Source organism: Ammospiza nelsoni, chromosome 2, assembly GCF_027579445.1.
Source record: "Ammospiza nelsoni isolate bAmmNel1 chromosome 2, bAmmNel1.pri, whole genome shotgun sequence".
NCBI lineage: Eukaryota > Metazoa > Chordata > Aves > Passeriformes > Passerellidae > Ammospiza > Ammospiza nelsoni.
In genome coordinates, this window is record NC_080634.1 from 98,291,798 (window position 1) to 98,311,834 (window position 20,037).

The 20,037-nt window shown below is 34.5% G+C and overlaps 1 protein-coding gene across 7 annotated transcripts in view; it reads left to right on the forward strand.

The window, feature by feature from the left end:
• Positions 1 to 20,037, forward strand: part of STS (steroid sulfatase) — a 106,517-nt gene that overhangs the window by 70,755 nt on the left and 15,725 nt on the right. For all 7 annotated transcript variants that reach the window (XM_059493573.1, XM_059493574.1, XM_059493571.1 and 4 more), the window contains 2 exons: positions 4,741 to 4,900; positions 7,486 to 7,607. In XM_059493573.1, coding sequence (XP_059349556.1) covers positions 4,741 to 4,900; positions 7,486 to 7,607 — 282 coding nt within the window. The remainder of the gene's footprint in view (positions 1 to 4,740; positions 4,901 to 7,485; positions 7,608 to 20,037) is intronic.

The window sequence follows — 20,037 nt, forward strand, 5'->3', positions numbered from 1 at the left end:
CATAGTATTTCACTGGCACATATGCAGACAGTACAAGTCCTCCCTCGCTATCACTTGTTGACATCTATCCCACTTTGTCACATACTGGATTTTCTGTTCAATCTCCTTACGTCTTGCTGTCTTTTGGATGTGTACACTTTTCCTTTACCTCAGATCTGCATCAGAAATAGTTTTTCTTTGTACTTATGAAGCACTTAGGACAATACAGACACTTGGCTACTGTCATGCTGCCAGAGTGGGTCAGAAGTCAGTGCAGAGTGGGTCTGTTGATAATGGAAGTGGAGCCAAACACTGATAAAGTCAAACTGTGTGAACAACATTCATTTCAAGTGTTTCGTGCCTTAGAAATAGGTATTATCATAGTTATTTTTTAATATCCATAAAAAATAATAATGTCTTATAAGGACTTAGGCCCTGATTTGTTTTTTAAAATCTGCTACAGATCTGTGAGATCAAAACAAGAAATTAATACCTATTTTATTTTAAAATGTATTACTGTAAAAAAAAATTATATACTAGAGTGATAAGTTAGTTCAGCAGGGTTTCTTGAAGCTGTTAGTAAATCTTTTCATTCCTCTAAGCCACAGAGAAATCAAGCTGGCCATTACTTTGACCCCAGGAATCATGCTATGGCATATCTGGTGATATTTGTTTGAGTTTACTTTTCACTTGAAAGAAAGCAGTAGTTGACTTTTTTCAAATGTACTGTATTTTTATAGTCTCTCTGAAGTGATCCAGATTTTGAAATAATCAACCCATCTTTTAATTTTGACTGAAAGAAAAATATCCTCACAGATCATTTTCTTTGATTGAAGGAAATGTTAGATGAAAAACATCCAAATGAGCCATGTCTATTCCATTCACCTGTACAAGAATAGCTCAGAATAATATAAATAAAATTAACAAAAACAGTACAAGAAACAAGTTAAAAATCAGTAAGAGTAAACTTGTCATTGAAAATAAATTTTTGTTCAACTATTTTATAAAGTAAGCAATAGTAACCAGTCTTGATTGTTGATATTTGTGACATTAAGTCCAGTAGAGATGGGTGGAATAATGAATGTTGTGTCTATAATTCAAGAGAATAAATTGGGTCTGAAAGCTTTGTTTTTAGAAGAATATATGAAGGAAAGTGTAGTATGGTTATAATCCAGGTGATTTAAGAAAGTTGTTTCAAGTAGTTTTCATCATTCATCATTCATAATGTTAATGGTGATTTACTGCAGCGTTCCCCTTTATACATCATCCTTTGTAAAAGCTCTATTGCCAGAGTTAGGTAATAGCAGTCAATTTAAACCAGAGGGGGGAAAAAAAAAGATATATTTTTTTAGCTAAGATTTGAAATGAGGTTAAAGTGGAAATTTGACATCATGTTGTGGATGACTGCAAAGAGTTATGTCTGTATTTTGCCTGCTCCTGCAGATTTTTCAGGAAAGGTGAATGTAGGCTATTGTTCAATGTAACACTAAAGGGACAACTACTCAGAAAGCATAAATGGTGAAGCAGGAAAATACAGTCTCGTGTGTTTTGTGCTGCTTTAAAAACATTTTTTAAAGACCTCAAGAGAACAAAAATAACAAAAAGGTAAGTTGTCTAGATTTTGCAAGGCATACAGGCTACTAGGTTTCAGTCTTTTCTCTGTTTCAATGTTTTCAAGTCTGAGCAAAACTCAAAACTAATAAGCCATGTCCTTAAATATCAAGAGATTTTGTTTCAAAATAATTATATTTTTTGCATTTTTTAAAATTTTATTATATTAGCCAATTAGATATTTCTGTGTTTCAAGCATCAGTAGTAAGACCTTGATTATTTTTTTAAGGGAAAAAGAATGCAGATATCTTGAACAGAGTTTAACAGCTAGAGTTTTAAAGACGATAAATGTCCAGGGATTTGTAATCGTGTAATGGCATTAAGCACCTGCAGTCACTAAGCACAATTCTAGTAAAAATTAACACCTTGTAAGCAGAGATAATAGAAGACAGTCTTCTGCAATGACCTGTAATTCCTGCCCTGATTCCCTGTTATTCCCAGTCTCCAGAGATGTAAAAAAAAATTAGGCTCCAATTAGCCTTTTGAAAGGAAAACAGCAGTCACTTCTTCATAGAGGTAGGTAAGGAGAAAGCCCTGCTGTGGAATCCATTTTGCTTTTTCTACCTTACGGCAGGGCATCAGAGTTTGTGTACTGTTCCTTTGTACTTGAGTAATGTGCAATTTTTCTGTTCTTTTCTGCTGATTCAAGAAAATTGTACTGTGAACCTAAGAGCTGTGAAAGTGAACCAATATCTAAGTTTTAAGAATTGCAACATGTGTGAGAATCAGATTTACCACTTTGAAATTTCTCTGTCTTCAGAGTATACAGGAGAAAATAGTGTAACAAGACTTTATTTAAACATGGAGTCCAGTACATCCATCTAGTCTCTTACTAGACAGAGTATACAGAAATACTAGGCAGACATACAGAAATAAGGGGAACATCATAGCTAAAGCTACCAAAGTTATAGATCAACTCTTAGTGTTGTCTGTCTGTTGGTACCCTTCATCCGTAAAGTTGCTGTCATGTATACACAGAATTAGGATCTGTCTCATGAACTAAATCATATCCCTGGTGTATCTGTTCACTAAAAGTATGTTCATTTGAGGATATCTGTAATTTTAAGGCCTTATGCTTGTTTTGCTTGGATTAACCAACTCCCACTCAGCAGGATTTTCTATGCACCATAGCTCAGTCAGGTTATTAAACTTTCCTGCTGTGTAACACCTAATTCCCAACAAACTTTGAAAAGCATAAATGGCTGTTGTGCAGGGATTGAGTCATCTTTTCTACAGAAGATAGACATAAGATCTTGACAACTACACTGGTCTTGACCCAACAAGAACAACTGATCAGCATACTTTTGGGTGAACACTTTCTTTGGGTGACAGGTGTTCTATGTCCCACCAAATAACACTTTTTGAACTTAAATTTTCATTTTCTTTAGAGCTGTGTTTTGAAAATAATATTTTAATAGAATGTACACAAAAATTGGACATGCATCTCATTCTTGAGTAGGTAGCCACACACTTCATCATGAGAATGGAATTACATTTAACTCAGCAAGCACAATAAACTTTTAAGACTGTTCCAGAATTCTAGAAGACAGACAATCCGGTAGAGATCTGATCTTGACATCATTTTCAAAAAAAACTTAAGCAAATATTATTGCTTGACATAAGGCTGAATATGAAAAAGTTGTAACTTTTCTGATGTCAGACTAGATGTGTCCCTGACTATTCAATACTATGAGTTCTGATAAAGCCTGTGAAAAAAATTAAGCAAAAATCTGATATAACAAGGAATCATGAACTAATGGTCCTTCAGTTACAAGAAAAGAAAAAGGTAAATTTATACAAAAAAGAGTTGTCTTTCTTGAAGTTACTACTTACCTTTACAAACAGTGAAAATCCTATAGAAAACCAGGTAGATTCTGAACCCCTTTTGCTGAAATGTTAAAGATCATTGAGAAGTCAATAAAACAGACAGCATGTATAACAAGGCCTGGGGTCAATACCAAAGGTATTGACATCTATGAGGTGTTTTGGGTGTTTAAGATGCTGAGGAAGCAGAACTTTTGAAATACTTTGTTGTAATAATTTTTGTTGTTATTGTTTGGTTGGTTTGGGTTTATTTTTTATTTTTTGGTTGTTTTTTTTTTTTTTTTTTTTAACTTGAAAAAGGGAGATACAGGAAGAAGATAGTCCTGTAGTAGTTTGGCCTGAACCATGAATTGCTATTTAATGGCAGAAGTCCAACCAATACATTTTTGTTTTTCCAGACATTTTAATGGTATAAAATTTCAATTTATGTCCAAATGGCCCTGACTGTGTTTAACCATATTCAAAACTCATCTGCTAAGCAGAGGTTTCTTTTTCAAGCACTATATTAATTTCAAAGGTCACTTTGAAGTGTTCTGCATAGTCACAACTGTGCAGGACATTGGTAATAGTATTTGTGATTCCTCTTCTTACAGAGCCAGGTCAATTTTTTATTCAGTAATGGGGAACATGCTGTCAGAGAATAAACCCGTTGCCCTTCTGCAAAAGGTGTTGGGAGGACTCAGCAGTGATGGATCTTGTAGAAACAGAAAATGACTGCAAGTCACTGTTGAAGGCAATCAGTGACAGTTCTAAACTAACACAGTTGCATTTGATGCAACTGTGTTAGTTTAGAACATAAAAAGTTCTTTACAGCATCCTGCAAGTTATCATCGCTGAAGTGAATTTCTTTATAATGCATTGAATTGAAGAATTCATTTACATACTTAAATTAGTACTTTCTTCTATATAAAGTCATTAAGCACCATTTTTAATAAAAAGTCATGTACCTTCTCTGGATTCATACTTCAGACATCTAAGTATAGCTCTTTTTTTATTTTTGGATTCCTGTTTGTTTGGGTTATAGGTTCACATATCTATAGGCTACACAGTCTAGGCCTACATGAAGATTCCAGTGAAATGCTCTTTAATCTCCACAACTACTTTTTTGGTGCAATTTAAATGCAATTTATAAGCTCTGTCTAATACATATTAGTAAATTTACAGAAAGAAAGTACTACAGAAGGTAGAAAATTAAGAATAGGACAGATTTGTCTAATGGAAAGATTCTAGCTAGACAGAATGTTTAATATTTGGAAATTGAATCTAATGGGGTGGAATTATCAAAGGAGAAACTGATTTCTCAGCAAACAAAACTAAATTTTTCAGGTGGAAAATCAACGAACTGGGAAGGAGGCATTCGTGTGCCAGGTCTTCTCCGTTGGCCTGGCGTGGTACAGGCTGGCGCCCATATTGATGAGCCAACCAGTAACATGGATATATTTCCTACCATAGTTAAACTTGCAAATGCACAGCTACCCTCTGACAGGTATGTTCTGTAGTCATCTCTGTTTTAGAGCAAGTGCCATGAGTGTTTTATTCATTCTGGTGATATCTATTAAGATAGAGTGAGAATGTAAATAAGAAACTAGGTTTTCTACTTGCAATATCATGTTGTCTCTCCATATTGACAGACTGATAATATTTTACAGAAATGTTGTATGTAAATACACTTAACTCACAAAACAAACACCAAAAAGACAACAGAATACCATCAGATCAATGTACTGTCAAATCAAACTTGGAATTACTTACTAAAAGCAAAAATGAATGTAACAAAAAAGGTCCTGTTCTGCATAAGTGAATTTGGTGGGAAAAGAAACTTTAACTGTAAATTACTTTAAACTTCATGAGCTTAGCTGTGAACTGCTTAATATCCAAAACACATCAAAATGCCATCTATGTTTTTCTCACAGTTTTTTTGGAGTTTTTTGTTTTGTTTGTTTGGATTTTTTTCTCTGTACCTAGTAGTCAAAATAATCCCTTACAGGGTTTTGCAGCCTGATAAGAAAAGCCACTGGACTTCCACAATTCATAAGATGCCTTCTTGACACTGCTACATCCCCAGGCTTTATCTTGTTTGTGAGATTTCAGTGGCAGGGTGCCTCTGCCTAAATGGTGTCTCTCCAAATCCAGTGAGTGGAGAAACCTGTTGATATGCATGTGCTTTGAACACATTGATGACTCACAAACAGCTTTTGAGCATAAAGCATAAAGAGTCCACATGGGGAAGCCCACTGGTGAGCAGAGTCACTCTGCTAATGATTATTCATTGAGTGTTTGAAGGAAATGGCAGGGCAGGACAAGTCTAAGACATTAAAAATTAGTCAGGTTGGACCTGAGAGATGCTCTACAAGTAGTAATTCTGTCGAACCTCAGAAGTTCTGATTGTTCTTTATGTGGCAGATCTATCGCATTTTGTTTTCATATTGCTTGAGTGAATACTAAGTACTGATGTTTTCTTTGATCCCCTTTGTAGAAATTCAAATATAGTTGTGTAACTTCCACTTGTAGGTTGCTCCGCTGTGATTCTTCTGTGCTAGACTGATGCCATAAGTACTGTTTCATCTTAGGTCATAGAATAGCTTGAAGTACTTTTGTTCCAGCTGCTGGGTTCTTTTAGCTCCACTGAATTCTTCCTGAGAAATAAGAGAAGGTAATATAATTAATACTCTGTCACTGTGAGAAAGCAAGTTGAAAAGGAATGGAAGAGATGCTCCTAGTTAAAGAAAATAAATTAGTAATTGGAAAGCAAAGTCTCATGAATTCCTCTGAATCCAGCAGCTGAAGCAATGTTAGAGTACTGGAGACTTTTTTTCTGGAGATACCTTTTTCCCCATCAACAGAAGGTGTTCAATAGACATGCATCTGTTAATGAGCCAGCTTGCAAGATCAGCCTGTTACTCAGGAAAGGGAACATGAAAAACTGAAAGTGGGAAAGATTCTATTTTAACAGACCCCCACAGACAGGAATTCACCCAGATGGCAGTTATCAGACAAGATAGCTTTCAAAATCCAGGAAGTTTTCCTCCCCATCATTTGAGAAAAGTCCTATTCTGAATGGCTTTGTTGCATACAATTGCTGGCAAGAATTCAATCATCACATGCAACTTAAAAAAGTAAACTTAGTACCTGTCTTGTAGTAGTTACACCACAGTAGTTACCCTATATTTTATGTAATGGTAATGAAATGATCATGTATGTAAAGGTAATGAAAATCAACATAGACCTTTTAGAACTTTTTATAAGTTTCAAAACAATTTTATGGTTTGTAGCTCAAAATGCTTGAGAAAGAATTACATGCTGATTTTTATATCAGCAAAAAGTAATTTCTGATAAGACTTACTGAAAAATTTGTAATTCATACAAGGTCAAAAATGCAGACTATGATTTCTCCCCAGCTGATGTCAGCAATTCAAAGGTTTAATATAGGGAAGCAGCTAAAAGTCTTGCTTGTTTTATAAGTCAGTTTTTATGTAAATTGACTGACTCCTTCAAAGCATGATCAAATTGTCCAGCAGCATTTAGAGAATTTATATATATTTATGCGTATATATGTGTGTGTGTGTGTGTGTGTGTGTGTGTGTGTGTGTGTGTGTGTATTTGATAAATGCATATTTAAACAGTAAATTTTCAAATTTGAAATTACCACTTCTGTCTTAAATTCTGGCATACAGAATATACTGAACAGAGAAATTACCACTACTACTGGGGATGCTAGCACAGAACAACATATTTTCTCTAGTTTTAGGGTTACTTCAGCCAGACTACTCCCAAAAACTTGAATGTGAAGGACTGTGTTGTAGCAGTTTATTCACTTATGTCTGTTTACTTTCTCAGAAGTGAAAAAAAAGACTTCAGAGAACTATTCATAATGGCAAAATGTAAAATTGTTTCCTTAGGTAATGTAAACATCAAAGGGAAGAGCGCCTGAAGGTTTTTCTCCAATTGACCAATTGGAGGTGGCCATTCAGACTTGGGTTTTTTTAAGCAGCAGATGAGCAGAATTATCATATCTTATAGAAAAGTGAGATTTGAGTTATTTTATTGATTTTTAAATTCTTTCTTACTCAGGATTATTGATGGACATGATCTGCTACCTTTAGTTCAAGGAGAAATTACTCAATCTAAGCATGAATTTCTCTTTCACTACTGCAATGCATATTTAAATGCAGTACGCTGGCATCCAGGAAACAGTAAGTAAACTTGCCTGTTCACATTTTAAATATTTAATATAATTTTTATTGCAGCTTGAAAAGAACCAGGAGGAAGCCTTAGGCTATAGTAACAAAAAAGTTGTTTAAAATATCTAGCCTTTTTCCATCTCTTTCACTTTTGTCTTTGCTGTTACATTCCTATTCACCATTTTACTGTTTGTCATTATTTTTTTGTTATGTATTAATGTTGAATATGAATGCAATACTGAGATCTATGGTATCTGAAAATGTCCTTTTTTAAAAACCTTCATGAGAGAGAGTCTGTGTAACAGAATGAAGTAGTCAAGGTTGACACTTACATTGTCCTAAAAATGCACAGGTAATAGGATGGTTTGCTGAATAACAGCAAAAGTATGATGTCAGCCTGGCCATTTTTGTTAGTCAGATAACAACACGTAGAGGAATCCCTGAGTCAAAGTCATAATTATCCAATAAATGAATATAGTATTATAGAGTCCCTTTTCATGCTTTTTATGAATGACATAATTCTACTTTGTAGGCCAAGGAAAAAAGCATTTCTCACTGATATGCTCTTTTTAAACTAACAGCTCACTGTTTCTAGTAGCACCTTCCACATTAACCAAGGCATATATCCCTTTCTATAAAAATCTCTGTGCTGAATGAAATTAAACGCACATTTTGTCCCACCTCAGTTGACATTGAAAGTGATGACTTGTGTTACAGCTTCAAAATAATGATCCAAAACAAGCGTTGGTGTAGAATTTTTAAGTTTTTTTTTTTTATTTAAGTGTTGGGGGAAAGGACTTGTTTAATAGTTAATATGCAAACTTAAAGTACTTGGAAACTCTGTCTTCTTGGTCATCTGTAGGCTGACTCTCTACCTGTCTCGGACTTTAAACTAGGAGAAAGGAAATATTACATATAATATTTATTTACCATTACTGTGCCTCTATGTCTTGCATTTGATAAATAATCATAGGGAAGAACCAAACAATCAGATCTAGAACCATTTTGTATCTGCTGTTGGATGAAGTTATTCTGCATCATGAGAGAAGTGGGCAAAGAAGCTGTTTTTTCTCAAACATATACCTTTGCAAGATGATATAACCCTTGTCTGAGGAAAGGATCATCTTTATTATTCACTGAAGGGGAATGTGATGGGAAATGAATATGAGCAACAGTGGGGGACTAGTCTACTGCATTAACTTGATGAGTAACAGCAATGTAGAGTGTGATTCATCCTTTCTCCAAGGCATTCAAATGATAAAGCCCACTCAGAACCTGGTGATGACATTTTCATAACCATGGGCTGGCTTTTGTACAGAAGGTTGTTGTGGTTCAATTCCAGACAGCAACTAAGACTGACAGAGCCATTCTGTGTCTCTTTCTGTGATGGGGAAGAGAACTGGAAGGGTAGAAGTGAGAAGACTCATTAGCTGAGATAAAGACATTTTAACAGATAAAACAAAAGCCACACTTGTCAGCTAAGCAAAATAAGGAATTAATTTATCATTTCCCATTACCAGGCAGGTGTTCAACCATCTCCAGGAAAGCTGGGCTCCATCACACATAGTGGTGACTTGGGAAAACACGTGTCATCCCTGAATATCCTTCCTTTCTTCTTATTTCTGCAGCTTTCCATGCTGAACATGCTGTCATTTGTTCTTGGATATGCCTTGGGTCAGTTGGGGTCAGCTGTCCCAGCAGTGCTCCCACCAAGTGCTCCTTGTGCATCCCCAGCCTACTCACTGGTGGGGTGGGGCAAGAGGCAGAAGAGCCTTGTCTGCTCAGTAATAAATAAAACATCCATGTTAACAACACTGTTTTCAGCACAAATGCAAAACACAGCCCCATATTAGCTGCTGTGAAGTAAATTGGCTCTATTTCACACAAAACAAGCACAAAGGTCTTTTGATATTCTGCCTTGTTAGCTTACATTGTAGTGAGAGTAGATAAGAGCCAGGTATTCCTCTCTATTGTCTTATGTACCAGTCCTCTGTGAGGGCTTCACACACTTCAGCACCTTCTGCACTTCTCTGATAATGGGCCCTAACCCAAATGTCCAACTAGACTGCTCATTCCTTCATTAAACATGTCATTTATGTTAATTTCAAAGATGCAATTTTTGAAGAATAAAGCAACAACAGCTTAGAAGAGAAAGCTTACAACAGTTAAGGAAAATGTGACGTATGTGTTTATTGATTAAGGTACAAGGTAATGGTACATATACTGTGTGTATGCACTTACTATTGCATCTGTCATGAGATTTCTTACTATATTTATTTTCTGGGAAGTCTCAATTTGCATATCAGTGACAGCTTGCTTATTCCACTATTTTTTCTAGATGCTCAAAGTGTAGTATTAGCTTTGATCCTCAGAAAATCCTCAGCCAAATTCTGCCTATTTGGTCCCTTTTTAACTCCATCACCCCATACTTCCCTTAGTAACTTCATCTTTGTCCATTAGATTCTCAACTCCATTAGATTTTCACCATGCTTCAGTCCAGATCCCCTTTTTTTGGTTTAATTTTTGACTCTTATATATATATATGAAAAGGAAAATGTAGTGTATGTTAAATTTTTGGTAGTTGCACATCTTTCCTTTACTTGCAAGATTCTAGTCTGAGTTAAGCAGGCAGGTTTCTCACATCATTCAGGGAAGGTCAGAAACTTCAGAGTGAACAATTACCATTTTGCATTTATACATTTAGAGGCTAAGAATTCCTCATAACCAAATCAATACACATCTTCATTAAGTTATATTAGTTAGGCCAGTTATTGCATTCACAATGTACTTTCCCCTTGATCAGTCCTTTGAAGGAGCTTTTAGAGGATGTGTGCTATGCAATGATCTTCTCAAAAAAGTCTGCAGAATTAAAAACTTGTGTTTTCTAGAGAGTCGTGAGGAAAATAATCCCTTGGATTTTTTTCTCTTTTCTTTTTCTTTCTCTGCCACAGAAATAAGCTAACACCATTTTTTCTTCATGTCACTTTGACTCACATTTTACCTCATGCTAGAAAATAATGCACATAATCCTTCACATTCTGAATTTTAAAAAATGAATGAAATATCAGGCAAATTTTTTTTTGCTTTCACAGACTTGTGCATGCTGATACTTCACAGAATCACAGAGTTACAGAATAAGCTTAGTTGGAAAGGAACCACATCCTTCCAATCAATGGAAGGATCATTGAGTCCAACTTGCTGTAATTGCCTTGGAAGCAGCCAAGATATACAGTCCTAGTCCTTGAAGGATGATTTTCTGTTGTTTTGAAAGCTTATAAATGTTTGTAATGTAATGTATCTGTCAAAAATACAGAGGGAAAGACATGTAAAAAAGTAAAGTGATTTCCCATTATCAATACGTTTTCTGCACAGCTGCCTGGTATACCACAGAAGTACCAATATAGGAAAGCAACACCTTTAGAAAAAAAACCACTACATTCTCTTTCTTCCTAGTAGGGTGTAATCACCTTGTTTTTTTAAAGTATTGAGTATTTTCTTTTAATCATTAAGCATTTATATTGAAAATAAAACAGATGTAGGATCTGCCTTTACTTTCTTGAGCTGAGCCACCCAAAATTTTGTGTTGCTTTCTGTGATGTATGCCAGATGATACTTTGGCCTGTTTCAAGTCTGATCACATGTTCTTCTACTTGAGCAAGTTGACCAGTACTTTTGTATTTGATAACTTTATAATTTAACATAACTGAGTGCTAAAAAGCTACCAAGAGCACTGTCTCCAGAATATTACTGGCATATGAATCAGTACTACTAAAAATGCATTGCTATGACAACTTAATTATAAGGAGAGGATTAATCAGATACACAGCAAATCTATAGTTGAGTGAACTTCATCTTTCAAGTTGCACTGCTTATGTGCAAAATTTTGATTTGATAAGGAGAAAATATATTGTAATGCTGTGTAATAAATATTGAGAAATATAATGCAATGCAGTCTGCAGTATAAAGAAATAATGATCTTCACAGTATTTTCCTACTACTGATAAAAATATAATAATGTTTCTGATGAATGCTAGAGTGACTTTACTAGCAGCACTTCACTTTTCCTATTTCAAAATGGATTTAGTTCTTCAGTGTAGTATGTCATTCAGTAAACAAAAGACAAGGAGATTTTCTATGGGAAGTTCCATTGAAGCAGACTACACTGCAATGCCAAACTACCTAATTGTGCAAATATAAAGACTTTTAATGACAGTAGAAATTCACTGAGAAGCTTTATATAGAAGTTTCCCACTTTGCTTCAATTAACAAATAAGATACATTTCAATTATTGTTTATATTGATCTTCTTTAATGTTGTGAACTACCTCAATTTCTGAAATTATTTCAGCCAAATTCACCAGTGAGGGATTTTCTCTGTAGTATCAATGAATTCAAAGCTATTCTGATTCCTGGCTGTTGCTATATTCTCCAGCATCCAACAGTATTTAATGAGACATATTTTGTTTTATGGCTAGGGATTATATGCGCTTCCTAGTCATTTTTCTACATTTTCAGCTGTAAAAATTGAAGGTGACAAACAAATAAAAAGTAAATGATAGAGAAATATTTTGGTTTGCAGTTTTCAGGCTGAATATATAGAATAAATTTACCAGAATAGTGTTTTGGGTTTTTTACGAGGTTCCTCCAGATTTAGTTTGACTAAACACATTGGAGTCATAATAAAGAGAGGACAAAACATAAAAAAATCTTCTCAGAAGCGTCATTTTGTAACAATTTCTGGTTTGGAAAAGCACAACCTTTCTTGTGAAATTGAGTTAAAATGGACCTGGTTTTGAAGGAATTAGACATGAGGAATACCTTCCACTTTTCCTTACCTCTCAAAAGCCCAATGTTATTCATGCCTTAAAGGGTAGTAAGGGTTACCTTATAAATTAAGGGGGCTTACATTATTTATAGTGCCATTCTTAGCTTAATTTTTTTGTAACTTCACATTCAGTGTTAATAGTTTAAAACTGTAAAATGAATTCATATGATGAAAGCACTGTCTTGTGAGCACAATATTATACTCTGACAAAAAACACAGGAGTTGGAGTTTAGACAAGTAACAGAAACTGGAAAACTTCTAAAAAGTTCTGGAACCAGCTTGAAATGTGTTTTTTTGCAGTCTGGTTCTCATTGTGAGGATAGGTGAATCTAGTGGTTGTCTCTAGCAAACAGTGTGTATATAATGTGTATATACACAGTCTAGCATTAATGTGTATATAAGGGAAATTTGAGAGTGTTATGTGGTGAAAAAACACTTGAAAATGCCTGTCCTTCCTTGTTTGGTCCTCTTAGTGCAGCTAAGAAATATAATTATGCAGACATTCACTAAGTAAATGAACACTTCTCTTTGCTCTGAATTGGAAAGTATTAGAGTTTTTCCTAAGTACTTGATATTTTAAAGATCTGTCTTAATATTGCTTCCACTTTCTGAATATAAACAAGAAATTTCAAATCATGCATTCTTTAAAGCCTCATAAGCTTCTTTTTTATTACTTTCTTAGTAATAACAGAGGAAAATTTTCAGTGTGTTCTTTACCATAGTGTTGAAAAATGCTACAGCATCTTCATTTGTAAGATGTGGGAAGTGCTTGTCATACACAGAAGACCCATTGGCAGAACCCATACCCTTGCCTAACTTCTTCCTATTCTTATTACTTGCTTCTCTGAGGAGCTTTTCCATTTTTGGTTTATTTGCCTTCTCTGTGGGGAATGAAGGACTTGGAAGATGTTACAGATTAGTAAAGCTCACATTGACCCTGAGAATGCCAACAGTTACAGTTGCTTTCATTGCTTAACAGTACAAATGAAGGAATACGTAATAGAAGCTTGATCCAGAAATTTCTTGTTTTGCAAAACATCTTCAAGGAGAGATACTACCATGTGGCTTCCACTGCTGTCAAGGAAACATTTTGTTTCCTTACAAAGAAGCATCTTTTTTTTAATCCAATCTTTTATCACACCAACCTTGTATCTTATCTCAGAAGATAACAGATGAGAAAGGATAAAATAGAAATAAACATTTAAAGGAGTAAAACTTTCCTGTTGTTGCAAAAAATTCTAGATTCCCAGCTAGAAAGAATAGACTTTTTCTTTAATTGTAGTAAAATTGATTCAGAGACATTTTTGTCTTAGAGGGCTGTTCCCCCAGTGAAGGACCATGGTAAATGTCCCTTGACAGTGGCATTATACACACAGACTTTCAGTGATCATATCAGAATGCTTTTTCTTCATATAAAAGTAGAAAATGTAACATACTGGTCTATTGAGTTCAAAATATCTTGACCTAAATTAGTAATGTTTTTAGTGAACACTAAAAGAGGTAGACAGGTTTCAATGATCCTATAATGGCAAAAGCATTTAAAGTAGATAATTCAGTGCTATTTAAACCTCAGCTTTAATGGTTTGCTGTCAAATATTTTGTCGTGCATTTGTGATGTGTACAAAAGTTAAATTTTAATGGATTTTTTCTGTATACCCCACAGCTAACACTTAAATACAAAAAGGTATCTGAGTTAGAGCAACTGTCTGATATATTTTTATTTATTTATAAATTTATCAGTAGTGAAAACAACAACCACATAAAAGACTAGGTAAAAATGCTCTGCAACTTTGAAAAACTAATTTCAGCATTCCAAGTTACATTAAAAGTGAGTGTTTAACAATATCTGGAGCAATACACTTCCAAAAATATCTTTAGCTCAATGTTGGATTTGAGCCTGCAGCATTTTGCATGTTACATTCAGAACATAGCGCTGATTCATCCTAATTTTAAAGTCGGATTCAAATGGCATATGTTGTCTTAGGCAATGTTCTTCAAGGGAAGTAGTTAATGCATGCACAACCCACGTGGAGTATTCTGGAGCATCCTCTAACCTCATATTATTACTCCTAGAAAATAAAACAAACCATATGTTTATTAGAGAAATTCCCTGGAAACTTGACTGTCAATAGTGAGGTGACTTCTCAGTATGACATGAAAGGCAGAAGAAATAAATGTAGAAGAAAGCAGTGAATATTTGCAGGCTCGGTGCACTTGGGCAATACTATGGTGGAGGCCAGTGTGCAATCTGTGGATGATGTGCACTCTGTACTCATGTAATTGCTTCTAAATTTAAGTTCTGCTCAGTACTTTGGACAGAAAACACAAGCAGAATTACTCAGTAATCAGTGAAACTGTTATCAACCTGAGAAAAGCTCACATCTCATACAAAGAGTGGTCTTTTTGTTCCTTTCAGACCATTTTATGTGGTCTCAAAATATCAGAGGGTATGTTACACATTGAATTTTTCAAGTATCTTTTCTTAAGGCATTTACAGTTTCTTAAAACTAAAAGTAAGGGAAAAAAAAAAACACAGCAAAACACCAAACAGATTTCTATAACTTGTTACTTGTTGTGTCATCCTTAGTAGAGAAATTTTGTAGTGGATTTGTATGAAAGCTTTTTGAAACTGAAGGAGACTACATTTCACTTGTAGTTTTTTATCATAGTTCTTTCAATTACCTCCTAGTAGAAAAGCAAATTAGGTGAAATAGTATAAAATAGGTTCCTGCACATTGTGACATTTTTCACATTTATTCAAAGTTTTAACCCCAAATTTATTGAAAATAATTCTTCAGATGCAGTTCACTCGTATTCAGGAGAATTTTATGGCCTCATGGTTGTAGGTCTGTAAGGTGAACATTTCTGAGACTCAATTACTCAGTCCTCTTCAAGACTGACATTTTAAAGCAAAGTAGGTTTCTAGCATTCACAGTACAAGGAGGAAGTTAGAAATCATGGCTCACTCACAACATTAAAAGTCAACAAGACTATAAAACCTCAATAAAGATAATGAAAATTTAGTTCTTTGAATTAGCACTAATGCAATAAAGAAAGGGTGACCCTTTTAGTATTAAGAAATATTAGTCATCCTTAAGATAATTTTGTCATTACCAAGTGTGTGCTAATTTTTCATGTACAGCCTGTTATCTGTCTGTTGAACATTAACTTTTAAATGGTATTATATCACAGAAGCAAGATACTCAATCATCTCACTTGCTCAGTGAGTAGAGTCTTCAAGACTCCATAGAGTCTTCAAGATTAATTTAATTATATTATCTGGACTCTCTTCAATGCCATAGGATATTTAAAGGCAGTTAATCAGTCTGAAAGTGTTATCTTTCTGTATGGTCCTGTTTGGTGACAAATAGAGACTGAATCTCAGTCTTAAAAGCTTATAGTTACCTTAGCATTAGTTCATATCCTTGACAGAAAAACTACTTAGCCACAAAGCTTTATAGTGTAGACTCAAAAGCAATACCTTGGTTACTGTGTTGTTGATAATTGCACTTTGAATTTTCTACTCTAGCTCTTTGCAGAATTGAAATTTTGAAAGGTTTTAGTTGATTCACATGAACTTGGTTTTTTGTTTGCTTGTTTTTGTTTTGTTGTTGTTGTTGTGGGTTGGTTGTTTGGTGGGTTTTTTATCAAAGTTCCCCTCCCATTCCTATCCAATGCCAAGCTTCAAATACTTTATTATCTTCCAAAAGCCAACATTGTTAATTAATCACTTGGTGAAGCTGCTAAAACAGTACTATGATACATAAACATAAAGCTAATTAGTGAGAGGTAATAACAAAGTATAAATGATTTAATGAAGATTTTGACTTTAGCAGTATGAAAATACAAGACTGAAATATTAGACAAGAAAGTATGAGTAAATAAATCTACCTGAGTGAAAAAATTACTTATTCTCTGAAAATGTTTTCTCAAAACTCTGGAATTTCTTTTGAATGCACTTTTAGAGCATTCTAGGATGCTCTGGGAAACACTGAAATTAGGATTCATTAGTTCTTCATGACCATGGTGCCTTAGAACTGCAAATCTTTTAGTTCCATCAGGGTCTAAGTCCACTTTATCCCACAGCTGGTCATGGAGGCACTTTCATGAACTTTCTCTACTTCTTCATCTCTCAAATTGTCCCAGTCTAGCAAATGGGATTTTGTTGCAACTACATTGCTGTTTGCTTTTATCATCTGTTACCTTTCTGTCTCAGACATTGTTGTTTTATGGAAAAATTCAATTCTTATCTACTGATAAAAAATGGAATTTGCTGTGCGGTAGGATATCGCTCTCTGTTTTATGCAACATATCTAAATTACAAGCTAAAACAATTCCTTTATTAGTATATATATGCATCAGGTGCTCTATATGAGATCATAGTTTTAGTATCTGATTTCTCAAAGCCTAACACTCAAAAATAATTATGATTCATAAATATTATATAAAATTTTAAGATTTTTGACTTACACCCGTAGAGGATGACACTGATAGCTCTATAATACTGAATGGTGGATTGCTTGTAGTATTTTTAGTTGACAATGGTTTTTTGACTCCGAAAAACAATGTAATTGTTACTAAAACCAATTTTCAGCTGTAGCCAGAGGCCCTAAGACCACATACCTTTATGATTCAGAAACAACTGGAGCTCTTGAACATTCAGGTCACATTTCAAAAAGCAACTTACAAGAACTCCAGAAATTAAATAAAACTTATCATTTTTTCTAGACAAAATCAGTTTCTTCAGTGAGGACTATTTGTATGTATGCTGTGAAGGCATGAGCTTATGTGAAAGTATGAGGACAAATACAGGTTTCACAGAAGTGGAGTTATGCTGTGAGAGGGAAGTTTTGCATTAAAGTTGGAAATTTCCTAAAAGACCTTTATATCATATGGAAGCTTTTATCCTAACAGAGCTGATCAGAATAAGAAGACCAAAGGTACAATCAGGAAAATAAGAGAGAGAGAAATGCAGCTATTATGTCACGATGAAACTGAGGTTTTATATAACTGACTTTTTTTCAAAACAAATACAGAGACATGTAATTTTTTTTTTGAGTCTTGTTTGCAATGGTCAGTATTAAACTTTGAAGGAAAACTTTAGAACTTCATACATTTTATTTTATTTTTCATTCTCTAATTTTATGTTTTGAGTAAGGAAAATATTAATAATCTGATGCATTCTTTAGTGGCAGAAAATACATTATGTGACTTTAAATAGGGTTTATAATAAAATTAAATCTGTTTAAAGCATGAATTATGATACTTGAAATATTTGTATTATGGCATTTGAATTTTTCAAAATTAGCAAAAATTACCAATTCTTTTGCAACTAAATTCTATTAGATATTATACTTTGACAGTTTTCAGTTTTTTTCCAGGAAGTATTGCAAAGTTCATTAATGAGCTTATCTTAGCACAAGAGTAAGAACTGAACACAAATGTCCCAGTTCAGTTTCGCGGTCAATGGAAACATAATCAGTCTGTGGGTAGAAGAGCAACTGGGAATTGCAAAAAATTGTACAAGAGTACAGGTTGTTTCCTCATATGCTTCAGTTCATTCAGCTCTGCTCTAGTGGAGCTGTTGGGTCATTTAAAGGTTCTGGTGATTTCAAGAATGCTGAGTAACACCAAATACCAGAGCTGTGTTGTGACAACAGAAGGCTGGCTTAGAAAACCATACTGCTATTTAGAAAGAGGCCATAATAATCAAGAAAAAGCTGCTGAGAAATGCTTTAACTGGGTTTGGGAACATGGTACTAAATTGATGATACAAAGCCTCCTGATAATAATCAAAGGCCTCATTCCCCTCCACGCCCCCCCCCTTTTATATTGCCAAAATATTTGTGGTCTTCATATTGAAAGTGTTTCATATCTACCAATGGCTTTAAATGGTGATGACATACCAATTTTTGAAAAGAATTAGCCAAGCCAAGCCAAACCAAAACAGTAACCCTGAACTAAGATCAGAGAAGTATAGTTGAATGTTTAGCACACAGCAGGTGGAACTAAAAAGAGTAAACGTTCCACTTGTACTTCAGAAAATAATTTTTAATACATATCTTTCAAAGCATTTAATCCATGGGAAGTGTTTGTATTTCGAAGATAGAAAATATGAAAAAATCAACATTACTCTCTTAACACAGCTTAAATGTGAACAAGTTACAAATTTTTATCTCTTAATCAAGAAAATTAAGTATAAATTATTAGAATGTTTTAAAGTATTATTCCATTAGTGGGTATTTTTGAAACGAAGATGGGTGCAAGTGATTACAAGGACAATGTCTACATCTCAATCTTGATAAGTCTGTGTTATTACCATGGCATAGAGAACTCAGAAACAGATTTCTACTCCATTAACATGTGAAACTTAAGAGCTTGGCTGAGCCTGCCAATGCAATCTCTGCCTGGACTCACAAGAACAGTTCCTATGATATTTGGTAGTTTCTAACTAATTTCAAGCAATTTGTTCTCTTTGCAGACCAAATTGACCTCAGTTTTTTGGGGTTTTTTTTGCCGTGCTGTATTGTTAGATTTTGCATTTCAGTTTCTACATACTTGAAAAAGCTTTGTGAGGACACATTGTGTCTCAGGGATGGAGAGGAGAAGCTTTAGGAAGGCTTAAACTATCTGCATTCTTGGACATCTGTACAGCAGTGTAATATGTCCGTATATGGGTATCTTACTCCTCCTGTAAATTTTGATCTGCTCTTGCAGAGCTAGCTGTGGAAGCAGAGGACCTTTTTTATGCTTAAAGTTTTGGTCTTTTTATATTTGATAGGTGACTAGTGATCCAAAGTTCTGAAGTTAAAACTAGACAGATCTATGAGATTCAGCAGGACAGGCAAAGCTTTCAAAGCGAGGGTGAAGATCTGGATGACAGGTAAATTGTTTGGCAGGTTCATCTGCCTGGTCTGACTATCACTTGAGTGCATTTTGGTTGGTAGACTTCCTAACTGAATTCCTAATTGAATTTCAGGTTCCTTTTTTTGTCTTCAGAGTCTAATTGCCAAGACCCCAGTTAAGAATTCCCTCTGGGTATCAATAAAAAGTTTAAGAGAGACTTAAATCTTGGACATGTTCAGGGTAAATGACAGCTAGTTAGAGACTTCTTTGGAAATGTTATAGAAAGTGTGTTTTAATTAATCACAAGATGAAATAGAGGTAAATGTCTGTCAGTGTGCAGTGCACTATAGTATGAAGGAAGGATTAGTGCTGAATGCTAAACTAAACCTGGTTTACAGCTGAAAATAATTAATGTAATCCATTTTCTTTTCCATTGCAATGGATGAGGAATATGTGTAAGATTATTTGCTTTGTGAAGAACAACATAAAAATGCTTAGAAGGGGCCAGGGTAGTGAATAAAATAGAAAGACATTTCCTAGTCTTTCCTGTTGCCATTACTATTGTCACAGATTTTATAGGGAGTATTTTGACAAAGAAACCAGCTAAAATTGAGAGATGGAGGCTGAGTTTGCAGAACTATGAATTAAAAATTTAATGTAAGATTCAACAGTCCAGAAAAAACTACCAGTATGCAGATGTTTCTGTTTCACAATATCATGTCATTACTCTTAACTGCAGTGAGGAGGAAGGGCATATATAAAATTTATATCT